The sequence below is a fragment of the Coregonus clupeaformis genome, chromosome 12 (genome assembly GCF_020615455.1).
Source record: "Coregonus clupeaformis isolate EN_2021a chromosome 12, ASM2061545v1, whole genome shotgun sequence".
Classification (NCBI taxonomy): Eukaryota; Metazoa; Chordata; class Actinopteri; order Salmoniformes; family Salmonidae; genus Coregonus; species Coregonus clupeaformis.
The window spans coordinates 30,454,839-30,467,958 of NC_059203.1; the positions used below are offsets into that span (position 1 = coordinate 30,454,839).

The following is a 13,120-nucleotide window of genomic DNA, read 5'->3' on the forward strand; positions in this document are numbered from 1 at the left end:
TGATCTCTGCGTGTGTATTTCCCACCGTAAAGCATGGAGGAGGAGGTGTTATGGTGTGGGGGGTGCTTTGCTGGTGACACTGTCTGTGATTTATTTAGAATTCAAGGCACACTTAACCAGCATGGCTACCACAGCATTCTACAGCGATACACCATCCCATCTGGTCTGGGCTTAGTGGGACTATCATTTGTTTTTCAACAGGACAATGACCCAACACACCTCCAGGCTGTGTAAGGGCTATTTGACCAAGAAGGAGAGTAATGGAGTGCTGCATCAGATGACCTGGCCTCCACAATTCCCCGACCTCAACCAAATTGAGATGGTTTGGGATAAATCGGACCGCAGAGTGAAGGAAAAGCAGCCAACAAGTGCTCAGCATATGTGGGAACTCCTTCAAGACTGTTGGAAAAGCATTCCAGGTGAAGCTGGTTGAGAGAATGCCAAGAGTGTGCAAAGCTGTCATCAAGGCAAAGGGTGGCTATTTGAAGAATCTAAAATCTAAAATATATTTTGATTTGTTTAACACTTTTTTGGTTACTACATGATTCCATATGTGTTATTTCATAGTTTTGATGTCTTCACTATTATTCTACAATCTAGAAAATAGTAAAAAAAAAAGAAAAACCCTTGAATGAGTAGGTGTTCTAAAACCTTTGACCGGTAATGTATATGTACTGCAAATATAAACATGTTCATATATTTCAAACATTTGTTATGTTGTTTTAACTATGAGGTTAGGATGTCAAGTTAGAAAAGGTAAGGCTGCAATATGGAACAACCCTTCCCATGCACTTTCTATCCCATCCCCCAAGAGAAAATGAAAAGAGAAAAAAAATAAACATTTTGAATAGTTAATTGTAAACTAGCGAAGTGAGCGACCCATTCGTCATCGGAAATTGTTTTTGCTGTATTCAAAAAGCATATCAGCAATATATATGTATGTGTGTATATATACATATATTGTGTGTGTGTGTTTTCTATGTATGTATGTGTGTGTGTGTGTGTATATACATATATACTACAAGTCAAAAGTTTGGACACACCTACTCATTCAAGGGTTTTTCTTTATTTTTACTAGTTTTTACATTGCAGAATAATAGTGAAGACATCACAACTATGAAATAACACATATAGAATCATGTACTAACCAAAAAAGTGTTAAACAAATCAGAATATATTTGAGATTTGAGATTCTTCAAATAGCCACCCTTAGCCTTGATGACAGCTTTGCACACTCTTGGCATTCTCTCAACCAGCTTCATGAGGTAGTCACCTGGAATGTATTTCAATTAACAGGTGTGCTTTCTTAAAAGTTAATTTGTGGAATTTCTTTACTTCTTAATGCGTTTGAGCCAATCAGCTGTGTTGTGACAAGGTAGGGGGGGGGGGGGGTATACAGAAGATAGCTCTATTTGGTAAAAGACCAAGTCCATATTATGTCAAGAACAGCTCAAATAAGCAAAGAGAAATGACAGTCCATCATTACTTTAAGACATGGTCAGTCAATACGGAAAATTCCAAGAACTTTGAAAGTTTCTTCAAGTGCAGTCGCAAAAACCATCAAGCGCTATGATGAAACTGGCTCTCATGAGGAAACATAGCTCTATTTGGTAAAAGACCAAGTCCATATTATGTCAAGAACAGCTCAAATAAGCAAAGAGAAATGACAGTCCATCATTACTTTAAGACATGGTCAGTCAATACGGAAAATTCCAAGAACTTTGAAAGTTTCTTCAAGTGCAGTCGCAAAAACCATCAAGCGCTATGATGAAACTGGCTCTCATGAGGACCGCCACAGGAATGGAAGACCCAGAGTTACCGCTGCTGCAGAGGATAAGTTCATTAGAGTTACCAGCCTCAGAAATTGCAGCCCAAATAAATGCTTCACAGAGTTCAAGTAACAGACACATCTCAACATCAACTGTTCAGAGGAGAGGCCTTCATGGTCGTATTGCTGCAAAGAAACCACTAGTAAAGGACACCAATAATAAGAAGAGACTTGATTATGCCAAGAAACAAGAGCAATGGACATTAGACCGGTGGAAATGTGTCCTTTGGTCTGGAGTCCAAATTGGAGATTTTTGGTTCCAACCGCCGTGTCTTTGTGAGACGCTTTGTGGGTGAACGGATGATCTCCGCATGTGTATTTCCCACTGTAAAGCATGGAGGAGGAGGTGTGATGGTGCTTTGCTGGTGACACTGTCTGTGATTTATTTAGAATTCAAGGCACACTTAACCAGCATGGCTACCACAGCATTCTACAGCGATACGCCATCACATCTGGTTTGGGCTTAGTGGGACTATCATTTGTTTTTCAACAGGACAATGACCCAACACACTTCCAGGCTGTGTAAGGGCTATTTGACCAAGAAGGAGAGTGATGGAGTGCTGCATCAGATGACCTGGCCTCCACAATCCTCCGACCTTAACCAAATTGAGATGGTTTGGGATGAGTCGGACCGCAGAGTGAAGGAAAAGCAGCCAACAAGTGCTCAGCATATGTGGGAACTCCTTCAAGACTGTTGGAAAAGCATTCCAGGTGAAGCTGGTTGAGAGAATGCTAAGAGTGTGCAAAGCTGTCATCAAGGCAAATGGTGGCTATTTGAAGAATCTAAAATCTAAAATATATTTTGATTTGTTTAACACTTTTTTGGTTACAACATGATTCCATGTGTTATTTCATAGTTTTGATGTCTTCACTATTATTCTAAATGCATAAAATAGCACAAATAAAGAAAAATCCTTGAATGAGTAGATGTGTCCAAACTTTTTACTGGTACTGTGTATGTGTGTGTGTGTGTATGTATGTATGTATGTGTGTGTATATATATATATATATATATATATATATATATATACACACACACACACACACACACACACACACACACACACACACACACACATACATACATACTCTGTACACCTTTTAAATGCAACTCTTTAATCGGTTAACAGCGATTTAAAAGAGATGCAGTGGTCCGAGTATACTAATAGAGCTACAAGTTCTCAGCAATAAAAATGTTTGGTCTTTTGGTCCCTAAAACAACTAAGGAATGACAGGTAAGACTCCCCGGAGACCGTTGCTCTGGCTCTCCTTGCCAACGTTGTCCCCTGGAAACAGACAGGCACTCCAAGCTAAAGATGAAATATCGCTTTCCCTACAAAGTTCTCTCTCCTCCGAGAAACATATTTTTCTAGTCCTGTAAAATTGTTGTTTAAAAAGTTATATCCCCATACCCAAACACCTTTACATAGAGATATCCTATGGCATTCCCCAATAAAGTATTTTTCAAAGTTTGTTTATTTCTTGGAACTCCTAGCATCCATGTTTCCTCCATCTATGTTCCTTTTTTTATTTGTATTTTATAATACCTCCCTTGTGGTCCTGTAAGGTAGCTGTCGTTCAGGTGGGGTTAGGGAGAGAGAAAGAGAGGAGGGGAGGCGATAAAGAGAGTAGGAGTCCTGGAGCTAGCCAGGCTTGCATGAGTTTTCTCTGAAGTCCAAAAGGTACATCCAACAGAGTTGTCTGTTACTTGGTCATCTATTTGTTCATGTTCAGCCCATTATCTGATCCAGTTTCATACCAGCCTCAAATAATTCCTGGGTCCCGGTGATCCTTCAGTTCAATGACGTTGTTCATGTAATCAACATATGTTCCAGCTCAACAAAAACCTGGAAAAGTAAGAATACGATCCTTTATTCATTGCTAACAGTAAAATCACATTGCTCTATATGCCCTAACAAAACATATTTTCACAGTCAAATAAAATATATTCTCATTTGTTTGTACTGTATATATGTAATTAAATTAAATATAAAAATGTACTATATATCAACAAATATTATATACTGTATATGCTAATTAATGTAAATATACATATGTTAAATATTCTATGCCTTCAAAAAGTATTCATACCCCTTGACTTATTCCTCTGTCAAGTTGGTTGTTGATCATTTTCATTTTCAAGCCTTGCCATAATTTTTCAAGCCGATTTTAAGTCAATACTGTAACTAGGCCACTCAGGAACATTCAGTCGTCTTGGTAAGCAACTCCAATGTATATTTGGCCTTGTGTTTTAGGTTATTGTCCTGCTGAAAGGTGAATTTCTCTCCCAGTGTCTGTTGAAAAGCAGACTGAACCAGGTTTTCCTCTAGGATTTTGCCTTTGCTTAGCTCCATTCTATTAATTTTTGAATACTGAAAAACTCCCCAGTCCTTAATGATTGCAAGCATACCCATAACATGATGCAGCCACCACTATGCTTGAAAATATGGAGTGGTACTGAGTTAATGTGCTGTTTTGGATTTGCCCCAACCATAATGTTTTCTATTCAGGACATAAAGTTAATTTATTTTCCACATTTTTTGCAGTTTTACTTTAGTGCCTTATTGCAAACAGGATGCATGTTTTGGAATATTTGTATTCTGTACAGGCTTCCTTCTTTTCACTCTGTCAATTAGGTTAGTATTGTGGAGTAACTACAATGTTGTTGATCCATCCTCATTTTTCTCCTATTACAGCCATTAAACTCTAACTGTTTTAAAGTCACCATTGGCCTCATGGTGAAATCCCTGAGCGTTTTCCTTCCTCTCCAGCAACTGAGTTAGTAAGGACACCTGTATCTTTGTAGTGACTGGATGTATTGATACACCATCCAAAGTGTGATTAATAACTTCACCATGCTCAAAGGGATATTAAATGTCTGCTTTTTATTTTTACCCATCTACCAATAGGTGACCTCCTTTGCAAGGCATTGGAAAACCTCCCTGGTCTTTGTGGTTGAATCTGTTTGAAATTCATTGCTCGACTGAGGGACCTTACAGATAATTGTATGTGTGGGGTACAGAGATGAGGTAGTCAAAAATAATGTTAAATACTATTATTGCACACAGCGTGAGTCCATGCAACTTATTATGTGACTTGTTAAGCGCATTTGTATTCTTGAACTTATTTAGGCTTGACATAACAAAGGGGTTGAATACTTATTGACTGAAGACATTTCAGCTTTTCATTTTAATAAAAAAATATATATAATGTTGAAAAACATAATTCCACTTTGACATTATGGGGTATTGTGTATAGGCCAGTGACACACAATCTCAATGTAATCCATTTAAAATTAAGGCTGTAACACAAAACTTGTAAAAAGTCAAGGGGTGTGAATACTGTCTGAAGGCACTATTATATTATTTATGGGGTCAAATTGTGGGCGCGTGCTTTCACCTGTGTTTCCCTGTGTGCAGCGTCTGCCTTATCCCCCAGGGCAGGGGTGGCTGGGAGGGGCTAGTAGGGGCGGTTGGCGTCCTTCGGCCTCTTGAGCTGCACCTTGAGTCTCTTCATGCCGATTTGAAAGCCGTTCATTGACTGGATGGCAGCCTGGGCACTACCTGGGTTGTCGAAGCTTACAAACCCTGGGGGATGGGCCGCAGAGAGAGAGAGAGAGAGAGAGAGAGAGCAGTTGGAGGTTTATGAAAGGGTAGCGTGAGATGGAAAGGAAGATGGGATACAGACAAGGGTAAGGATGAGGGGAGTGGTCAGAGAAAAGTTACTTCATGAATTTTGCCACATTTGCAACACACAAAGAATACACTTTAATGAATACTGTACTTCATCATACCATTATCAATATAGCACATTTCCTGCCATAGCCATTATGATTATCTCCGTTTATGACACTTTAAAAACACATGCGGTATCACTTCAATTGCAATTCTCTTACAATATCATTGTGTGGACTTAATATACACTGCTCAAAAAAATAAAGGGAACACTTAAACAACATAATGTAACTCCAAGTCAATCACACTGTGAAATCAAACTGTCCACTTGGGAAGCAACACTGATTGACAATACATTTCACATGCTGTTGTGCAAATGGAATAGACAACAGGTGGAAATTATAGGCAATTAGCAAGACACCCCCAATAAGAAGTGGTTCTGCAGGTGGTGACCACAGACCACTTCTCAGTTCCTATGCTTCCTGGCTGATGTTTTGGTCACTTTTGAATGCTGGCGGTGCTTTCACTCTAGTGGTAGCATGAGACTGAGTCTACAACCCACACAAGTGGCTCAGGTAATGCAGCTCATCCAGGATGGCACATCAATGCGAGCTGTGGCAAAAAGGTTTGCTGTGTCTGTCAGCGTAGTGTCCAGAGCATGGAGGCGCTACCAGGAGACAGGCCAGTACATCAGGAGACGTGGAGGAGGCCGTAGGAGGGCAACAACCCAGCAGCAGGACCGCTACCTCCGCCTTTGTGCAAGGAGGAGCAGGAGGAGCACTGCCAGAGCCCTGCAAAATGACCTCCAGCAGGCCACAAATGTGCATGTGTCTGCTCAAACGGTCAGAAACAGACTCCATGAGGGTGGTATGAGGGCCCGACATCCACAGGTGGGGGGTGTGCTTACAGCCCAACACCGTGCAGGACGTTTTGCATTTGCCAGAGAACACCAAGATTGGCAAATTCGCCACTGGCGCCCTGTGCTCTTCACAGATGAAAGCAGGTTCACACTGAGCACATGTGACAGACGTGACAGAGTCTGGAGACGCTGTGGAGAACGTTCTGCTGCCTGCAACATCCTCCAGCATGACCGGTTTGGCGGTGGGTCAGTCATGGTGTGGGGTGGCATTTCTTTGGGGGGCCGCACAGCCCTCCATGTGCTCGCCAGAGGTAGCCTGACTGCCATTAGGTACCGAGATGAGATCCTCAGACCCCTTGTGAGACCATATCCTGGTGCGGTTGGCCCTGGGTTCCTCCTAATACAAGACAATGCTAGACCTCATGTGGCTGGAGTGTGTCAGCAGTTCCTGCAAGAGGAAGGCATTGATGCTATGGACTGGCCTGCCCGTTCCCCAGACCTGAATCCAATTGAGCACATCTGGGACATCATGTCTCGCTCCATCCACCAACGCCACGTTGCACCACAGACTGTCCTGGAGTTGGCGGATGCTTTAGTCCAGGTCTGGGAGGAGATCCCTCAGGAGACCATCCGCCACCTCATCAGGAGCATGCCCAGGCGTTGTAGGGAGGTCATACAGGCACGTGGAGGCCACACATACTACTGAGCCTCATTTTGACTTGTTTTAAGGACATTACATCAAAGTTGGATCAGCCTGTAGTGTGGTTTTCCACTTTAATTTTGAGGGTGACTCCAAATCCAGACCTCCATGGGTTGATAAATTTGATTTCCATTGATAATTTTTGTGTGATTTTGTTGTCAGCACATTCAACTATGTAAAGAAAAAAGTATTTAATAAGATTATTTCATTCATTCAGATCTAGGATGTGTTGTTTAAGTGTTCCCTTTATTTTTTTGAGCAGTGTATAATTCATGTTAAAGTTACTATACATTAGACAGTTTGACACAACATCAAATAAATCAGAGTAAAGCCCACATCATTAACAAGCCTAACGGCTTTCAATAGAAACACCAGGTCACTCAACTCAAGGGTACAAACCATAGAATTAGAACATATAGAACAGACATCACTCGTCAAAACGGCAGTTACATTTTTATCTGCAATGTTTTCTGACTCAATCACCAAAACAACATCACCTCTCAGTGCAAGAATACATCTCTACAGTTGAAGTCATAAGTTTACATACACCTTAGTCAAATACATTTAAACTCAGTTTTTCACAATTCCTGACATTTAATCCTAGTAAAAATTCCCTGTCTTGGGTAAATTAGGATCCCCACTTTATTTAAAAAATGTGAAATGTCAGAATAATAGTAGAATGATTTATTTCAGCTTTTATTTCTTTCATCACATTCCCAGTGGGTCAGAAGTTTACATACACTCAGTTAGTATTTGGTAGCATTGCCTTTAATTGTTTAACTTAGGTCAAACGTTTCGGGTAGCCTTCCACAAGCTTCCCACAATAAGTTGGGTGAAAGTTGGCCCATTCCTCCTGACAGAGCTGGTGTAACTGAGTCAGGTTTGTAGGCCTCCTTGCTCGCACACGTTTTTTCAGTTCTGCCCACAAATGTTCTAAAGGATTGAGGTCAGGGCTTTGTGATGGCCACTCCAATACTTTGACTTTGTTGTCCTTAAGCCATTTTGCCACAACTTTGGAAGGATGCTTGGGGTCATTGTCCATTTGGAAGACCCATTTTCGACCAAGCTTTAACTTCCTGACTGATGTCTTGAGATGTTGCTTCAATATATCCACATAATTTTCCTTCCTCATGATGCCATCTATTTTGTGAAGTGCACCAGTCCCTCCTGCAGCAAAGCACCCCCACTCCCGTGCTTCACGGTTGGGATGGTGTTCTTCGGCTTGCAAGCAAGCCCCTTTTTCCTCCAAATATAACGATGGTCATTATGGCCAAACTGTTTTATTTTTGTTTCATCAGACCAGAGGACATTTGTCCAAAAAGTATGATCTTTGTCCCCATGTGCAGTTGCAAACTGTAGTCTGGCATTTTTATGGCGGCTTTGGAGCAGTGGCTTCTTCCTTGCTGAGCGGCCTTTCAGGTTATGTCGATATAGGTGTCACGCCCTGACTCAGGGGACGCTTATATGTTGAGTCAGGGTGTGTATATTCCTTGTTGTGCTTTGTCTATGTTTAGGATCTAGTATGTCTAGTTCTATGTTGGCCGGTGTGGTTCCCAATCAGAAGCAGCTGTCGCTCGTTGTCTCTGATTGGGGACCATACTTAAGCAGCCTATTGGCACTGTCTAGTTGTGGGATCTTGTTCCTTGTAAGGTATGTTGTGTGTGCTACCTTGGACTTCACGTTTCGTTTATTGTTTTGTCGTGGTGTTTAATAGTTAAAATAAACATGTATGCTTATCACGCTGCGCCTTGGTCTGACCCGTCATTCAACGAACGTGACAGAAGATCCCACCAAACGGACCAAGCAGCGTGCCCAGGAGCAGCAGACACCCTGGACACAGGTAGTGGAGCAGAGATCATGGACTTGGGAGGAGATAAGAGAGGATCTGGCCAAGCATATGGAGGCCCTGAAGGGGATGAGGGAGAAGGAGGTGAGATTAGCCGATAGCGGACCCTGGGCGAAGGAGGAAGCCCAGGCAGGAGAGGTGAAACGGAGACCCGAGAGGCAACCCCAAGAAACATTTTTGGTGGGGCACACGGTGTGGACAACGAGGCAGCAGGAGGCTGTTAAAGGGCGGATCTGCAGGTTAGGAGAGGAGGCCACCATGTTACGGGGGCTATTGGTTCAGAGGGAGCAGGAGTTATTCGGTCAGAGGGAGGCGTTACAGGAGGCTAAAAGGGAGAAGGAAAGAGTAAAGGCACGGCGAGAGGAGCTGGTTAGGCAGCAGAAGGAGCGGGGGTTAATAAAGGAACACAGTCCTGCTCCTCGCACCAAGCAAGTGGTGTGTGTCGCCGGTCCGGCCCGTTCCTGCTCCCCGCACCAAGCCAGTGGTGCGTGTTCCCAGTACGGCCCGGCCCGTTCCTGCCCCTTGCACCAAGCCTGTGGTGCGCGTCGCCAGCCCGGCCTGTTCCTGCTCCTCGCTCCAAGCCAGTGGTGCGCGTCGCCAGCCCGGCCTGTTCCTGCTCCTCGCACCAAGCCAGTGGTGCGTGTTCCCAGTACGGCCCGGCCCGTTCCTGTCCCTCGCACCAAGCCAGTGGTGCGTGTTCCTAGTCCGGTCCGGCCCGTGCCTGCTCCTCGCACCAGACCAGTGGTGCGTTTGTCCAGTCCGGCACGGCCCGTGCCCGTTCCACCGGTTCCACAGCTGCTCCACTCCGGAGCCAGAGCAGTCCGCTCCACCGGTGCCTGATCCAGTGCCGGTCAGCTGTTCCACTCCGGAGCCAGAGAAGTCCGCTCCACCGGTGCCTGATCCAGCTCTGGTCAGCTGCTCCACTCCGGAGCCAGAGCAGGCCGCTCCACCAGTGCCTGATCCAGCTCTGGTCAGCTGCGCCACTCCGGAGCCAGAGCAGTCCGCTCCACCGGGGTCCAGTCCAGCTTCGGTCAGCGGCTCCACTCCGGAGCCAGAGCAGTCCGCTCCACCGGTGCCTGATCCAGCTTCGGTCAGCGGCTCCACTCCGGAGCCAGAGCAGTCCGCTCCACCGGTGCCCAGTCCAGCTCCGGTCAGCGGCTCCAGTCCAGACCATGACGTCAGCCCCCTCTCCAGGTTCGGGGTCTCCCACACCAGGGTCCAGACAGGGCCTGGCGTATCGTGGGAGGAAGGAGAGGGGAAGCAGCGCGCCGAGGTCCAGACCAGACCAGGGGCACAACAGGGAGGCGGAGAGTGAGAGGTTGTCACGCCCCGAGCCGGATCCGCCTCCGAGGCGGAATGCCCACCCGGCCCCTACCCTGTTATGTTTATGGTGTGCGGTCGGAGTCCGCACCTTTGGGGGGGGGTACTGTCACGCCCTGACTCAGGGGATGCTTATATGTTGAGTCAGGGTGTGTATATTCCTTGTTGTGCTTTGTCTATGATCTAGTATGTCTAGTTCTATGTTGGCCAGTGTGGTTCCCAATCAGAGGCAGCTGTCGCTCGTTGTCTCTGATTGGGGACCATACTTAAGCAGCCTATTGGCACTGTCTAGTTGTGGGATCTTGTTCCTTGTAAGGTATGTTGTGTGTGCTACCTTGGACTTCACGTTTCGTTTATTGTTTGTCGTGGTGTTTAATAGTTAAAATAAACATGTATGCTTATCATGCTGCGCCTTGGTCTGACCCGTCATTCAACGAACGTGACAATAGGACTCGTTTTACTGTGGATATAGATACTTTTGTACCTGTTTCCTCCAGCGTCTTCACAAGGTCCTTTGCTGTTGTTCTGGGATTGATTTGCACTTTTCGCACCAAAATACGTTAATCTCTAGGAGACAGAACACGTCTCCTTCCTGAGCGGTATGACGGCTGCGTGGTCCCATGGTGTTTATACTTGCGTACTATTGTTTGTACAGATTAACGTGGTACCTTCAGCCATTTGGAAATTGCTCCAAAGGATGAACCACATTTGTGGAGGTCTACAATTTTTCTTCTGAGGTCTTGGCTGATTTCTTTTGATTTTCCCATGATGTCAAGCAAAGAGGCACTGTTCGAAGGTAGGCCTTGAAATACATCCACAGGTACACCTCCAATTGACTCAAATTATGTCAATTAGCCTATGAGAAGCTTCTAAAGCCATGACATCATTTTCTGGAATTTTCCAAGTTGTTTAAAGGCACAGTCAACTTAGTGTATGTAAACTTCTGACCCACTGGAATTGTGATACAGTAAATTATAAGTGAAATAATCTGTCTGTAAACAATTGTTGGAAAAATTACTTGTGTCATGCACAAAGTAGATGTCCTAACCGACTTGCCAAAACTATAGTTTGTTAACAAGAAATTTGTGGAGTGGTTGAAAAACAGGTTTTAATGACTCCAACCTAGGTGTATGTAAACTTCTGACTTCAACTGTATTTAATTCTGCCTCTGTTAAAAGGCCCATGAAAATTATTCATAAACTATGTTATACTAAATTATACTATGTCCATTCCAGATGTTGTAAATCTATGGTGGAGACTACTTCTCAATGAATTAGTTTTACTAGTCCTGTCATGGGTATCATCAAAGAGGGAGTGTTAATGGGGTAACGCTGCTAGAACTCCACGTCATATAGCTGTCATAAGCCTGTCATTAGCCTATAACATCTGTTATAAGCAGTCATGATGTGTCCGTTTATGCGGCAATACATTCCTGGCAGCATTCAGTGATATGCCGACTAACCATGGCAGTAACACTTCTTATGGATACCCTCTTCATAATGCATTGTATTGCATTATGCATACCTCATAAAGTATGGCGTTAGAAATGTGCTTATAAGGTATTATGAAGAGGATATTCATAGAAAGTGTTATGACCGTGGCTGGTTTCTCAGCTAGCTGAAGTGCTAGTCTATGTATCATATGTTGTCATAACCTGACATAAACCATTATGACAACTTATAACATCTGCTCTGTCATACTAATGAGAGTAAGGACTGCTTTATGATGCAGAGTTACAGGTGTTTCCTACCCCTAAATGAATTGCATTTACAGTGCCATGAAAAATTATTTGCCCCCTTTCTGATGTTCTCTATTTTTGATATTATTGACACAATGTTATCAGATCTACAATCAAAACCTGAGTGAAAAAATAACACAAATGTGATATATATTTCATTTATTTAATAAACAAAGTTATGCAACACCCAATGCCCCTACAGTGCCTTGTAAAAGTATTCATCCCCCTTGGCGTTTTTCCTATTTTGTTGCATTACAACCTGTAATTTAAATGGATTTTTATTTGGATTTCATGTAATGGACATACAAAGAATAGTTCAAATTGGTGAAGTTAAATAAAAATAATAACTTTAAAAAATATTCTACAAAATAAATAACGGAAAAGTGGTGCATGCATATGTATTTACCCCCTTTGCTATGAAGCCCCTAAATAAGATCTGGTGCAACCAATTACCTTCAGAAGTCAAATAATTAGTTAGATTGCACACAGGTGGACTTTATTTAAGTGTCACATGATCTGTCACATGATCTCAGTATATATACACCTGTTCTGAAAGGCCCAGAGTCTGCAACACCACTAAGCAAGGGGCACCACCAAGCAAGGAGCTCTCCAAACAGGTCAGGGACAAAGTTGTGGAGAAGTACAGATCAGGGTTGGGTTATAAAAAAATAGCCAAAACTTTGAACATCCCACAGAGCACCATTTAAATCCATGATTAAAAAATGGAAAGAATATGGCACCACAACAAACCTGCCAAGAGAGGGCCGCCCACCAAAACCCACGGACCAGGCATTGAGGGCATTAATCAGAGAGGCAACAAAGAGACCAAGGATAACCCTGAAGGAGCTGCAACGCTCCACAGCGGAGATTGGAGTATCTGTCCATAGGACCACTTTAAGCCATACACTCCACAGAGCTGGGCTTTACAGAAGAGTGGCCAGAAAAAAGCCATTGCTCAAAGAAAAAAATAAGCAAACACGTTTGGTGTTCGCCAAAAGGCATGTGGGAGACTCCCCAAACATATGGAAGAAGGTACTCTGGTCAGATGAGACTAAAGTTGAGCTTTTTGGCCATCAAGGAAAACACTATGTCTGGTGCAAACCCAACACCTCTCATCACCCCGAGAACACCATCCCCACAGTGAAGCATGGTGGT

At 43.6% G+C, this 13,120-nt stretch overlaps 1 protein-coding gene across 9 annotated transcripts in view; it reads right to left on the reverse strand.

Moving 5' to 3' along the window:
- Positions 1-2,850: 2,850 nt before the first annotated feature.
- LOC121578194 (CUGBP Elav-like family member 4) overlaps positions 2,851-13,120 on the reverse strand; it is a 155,843-nt gene continuing 145,573 nt past the window's right edge. For all 9 annotated transcript variants that reach the window (XM_041892387.1, XM_041892384.1, XM_041892380.1 and 6 more), the window contains exons 13-14: positions 5,228-5,415; positions 2,851-3,675 (exon numbers count right to left, since the gene is read on the reverse strand). In XM_041892387.1, the coding sequence (XP_041748321.1) occupies positions 5,288-5,415 (128 nt within the window). In that variant the 3' untranslated portion in view covers positions 2,851-3,675; positions 5,228-5,287. The remainder of the gene's footprint in view (positions 3,676-5,227; positions 5,416-13,120) is intronic.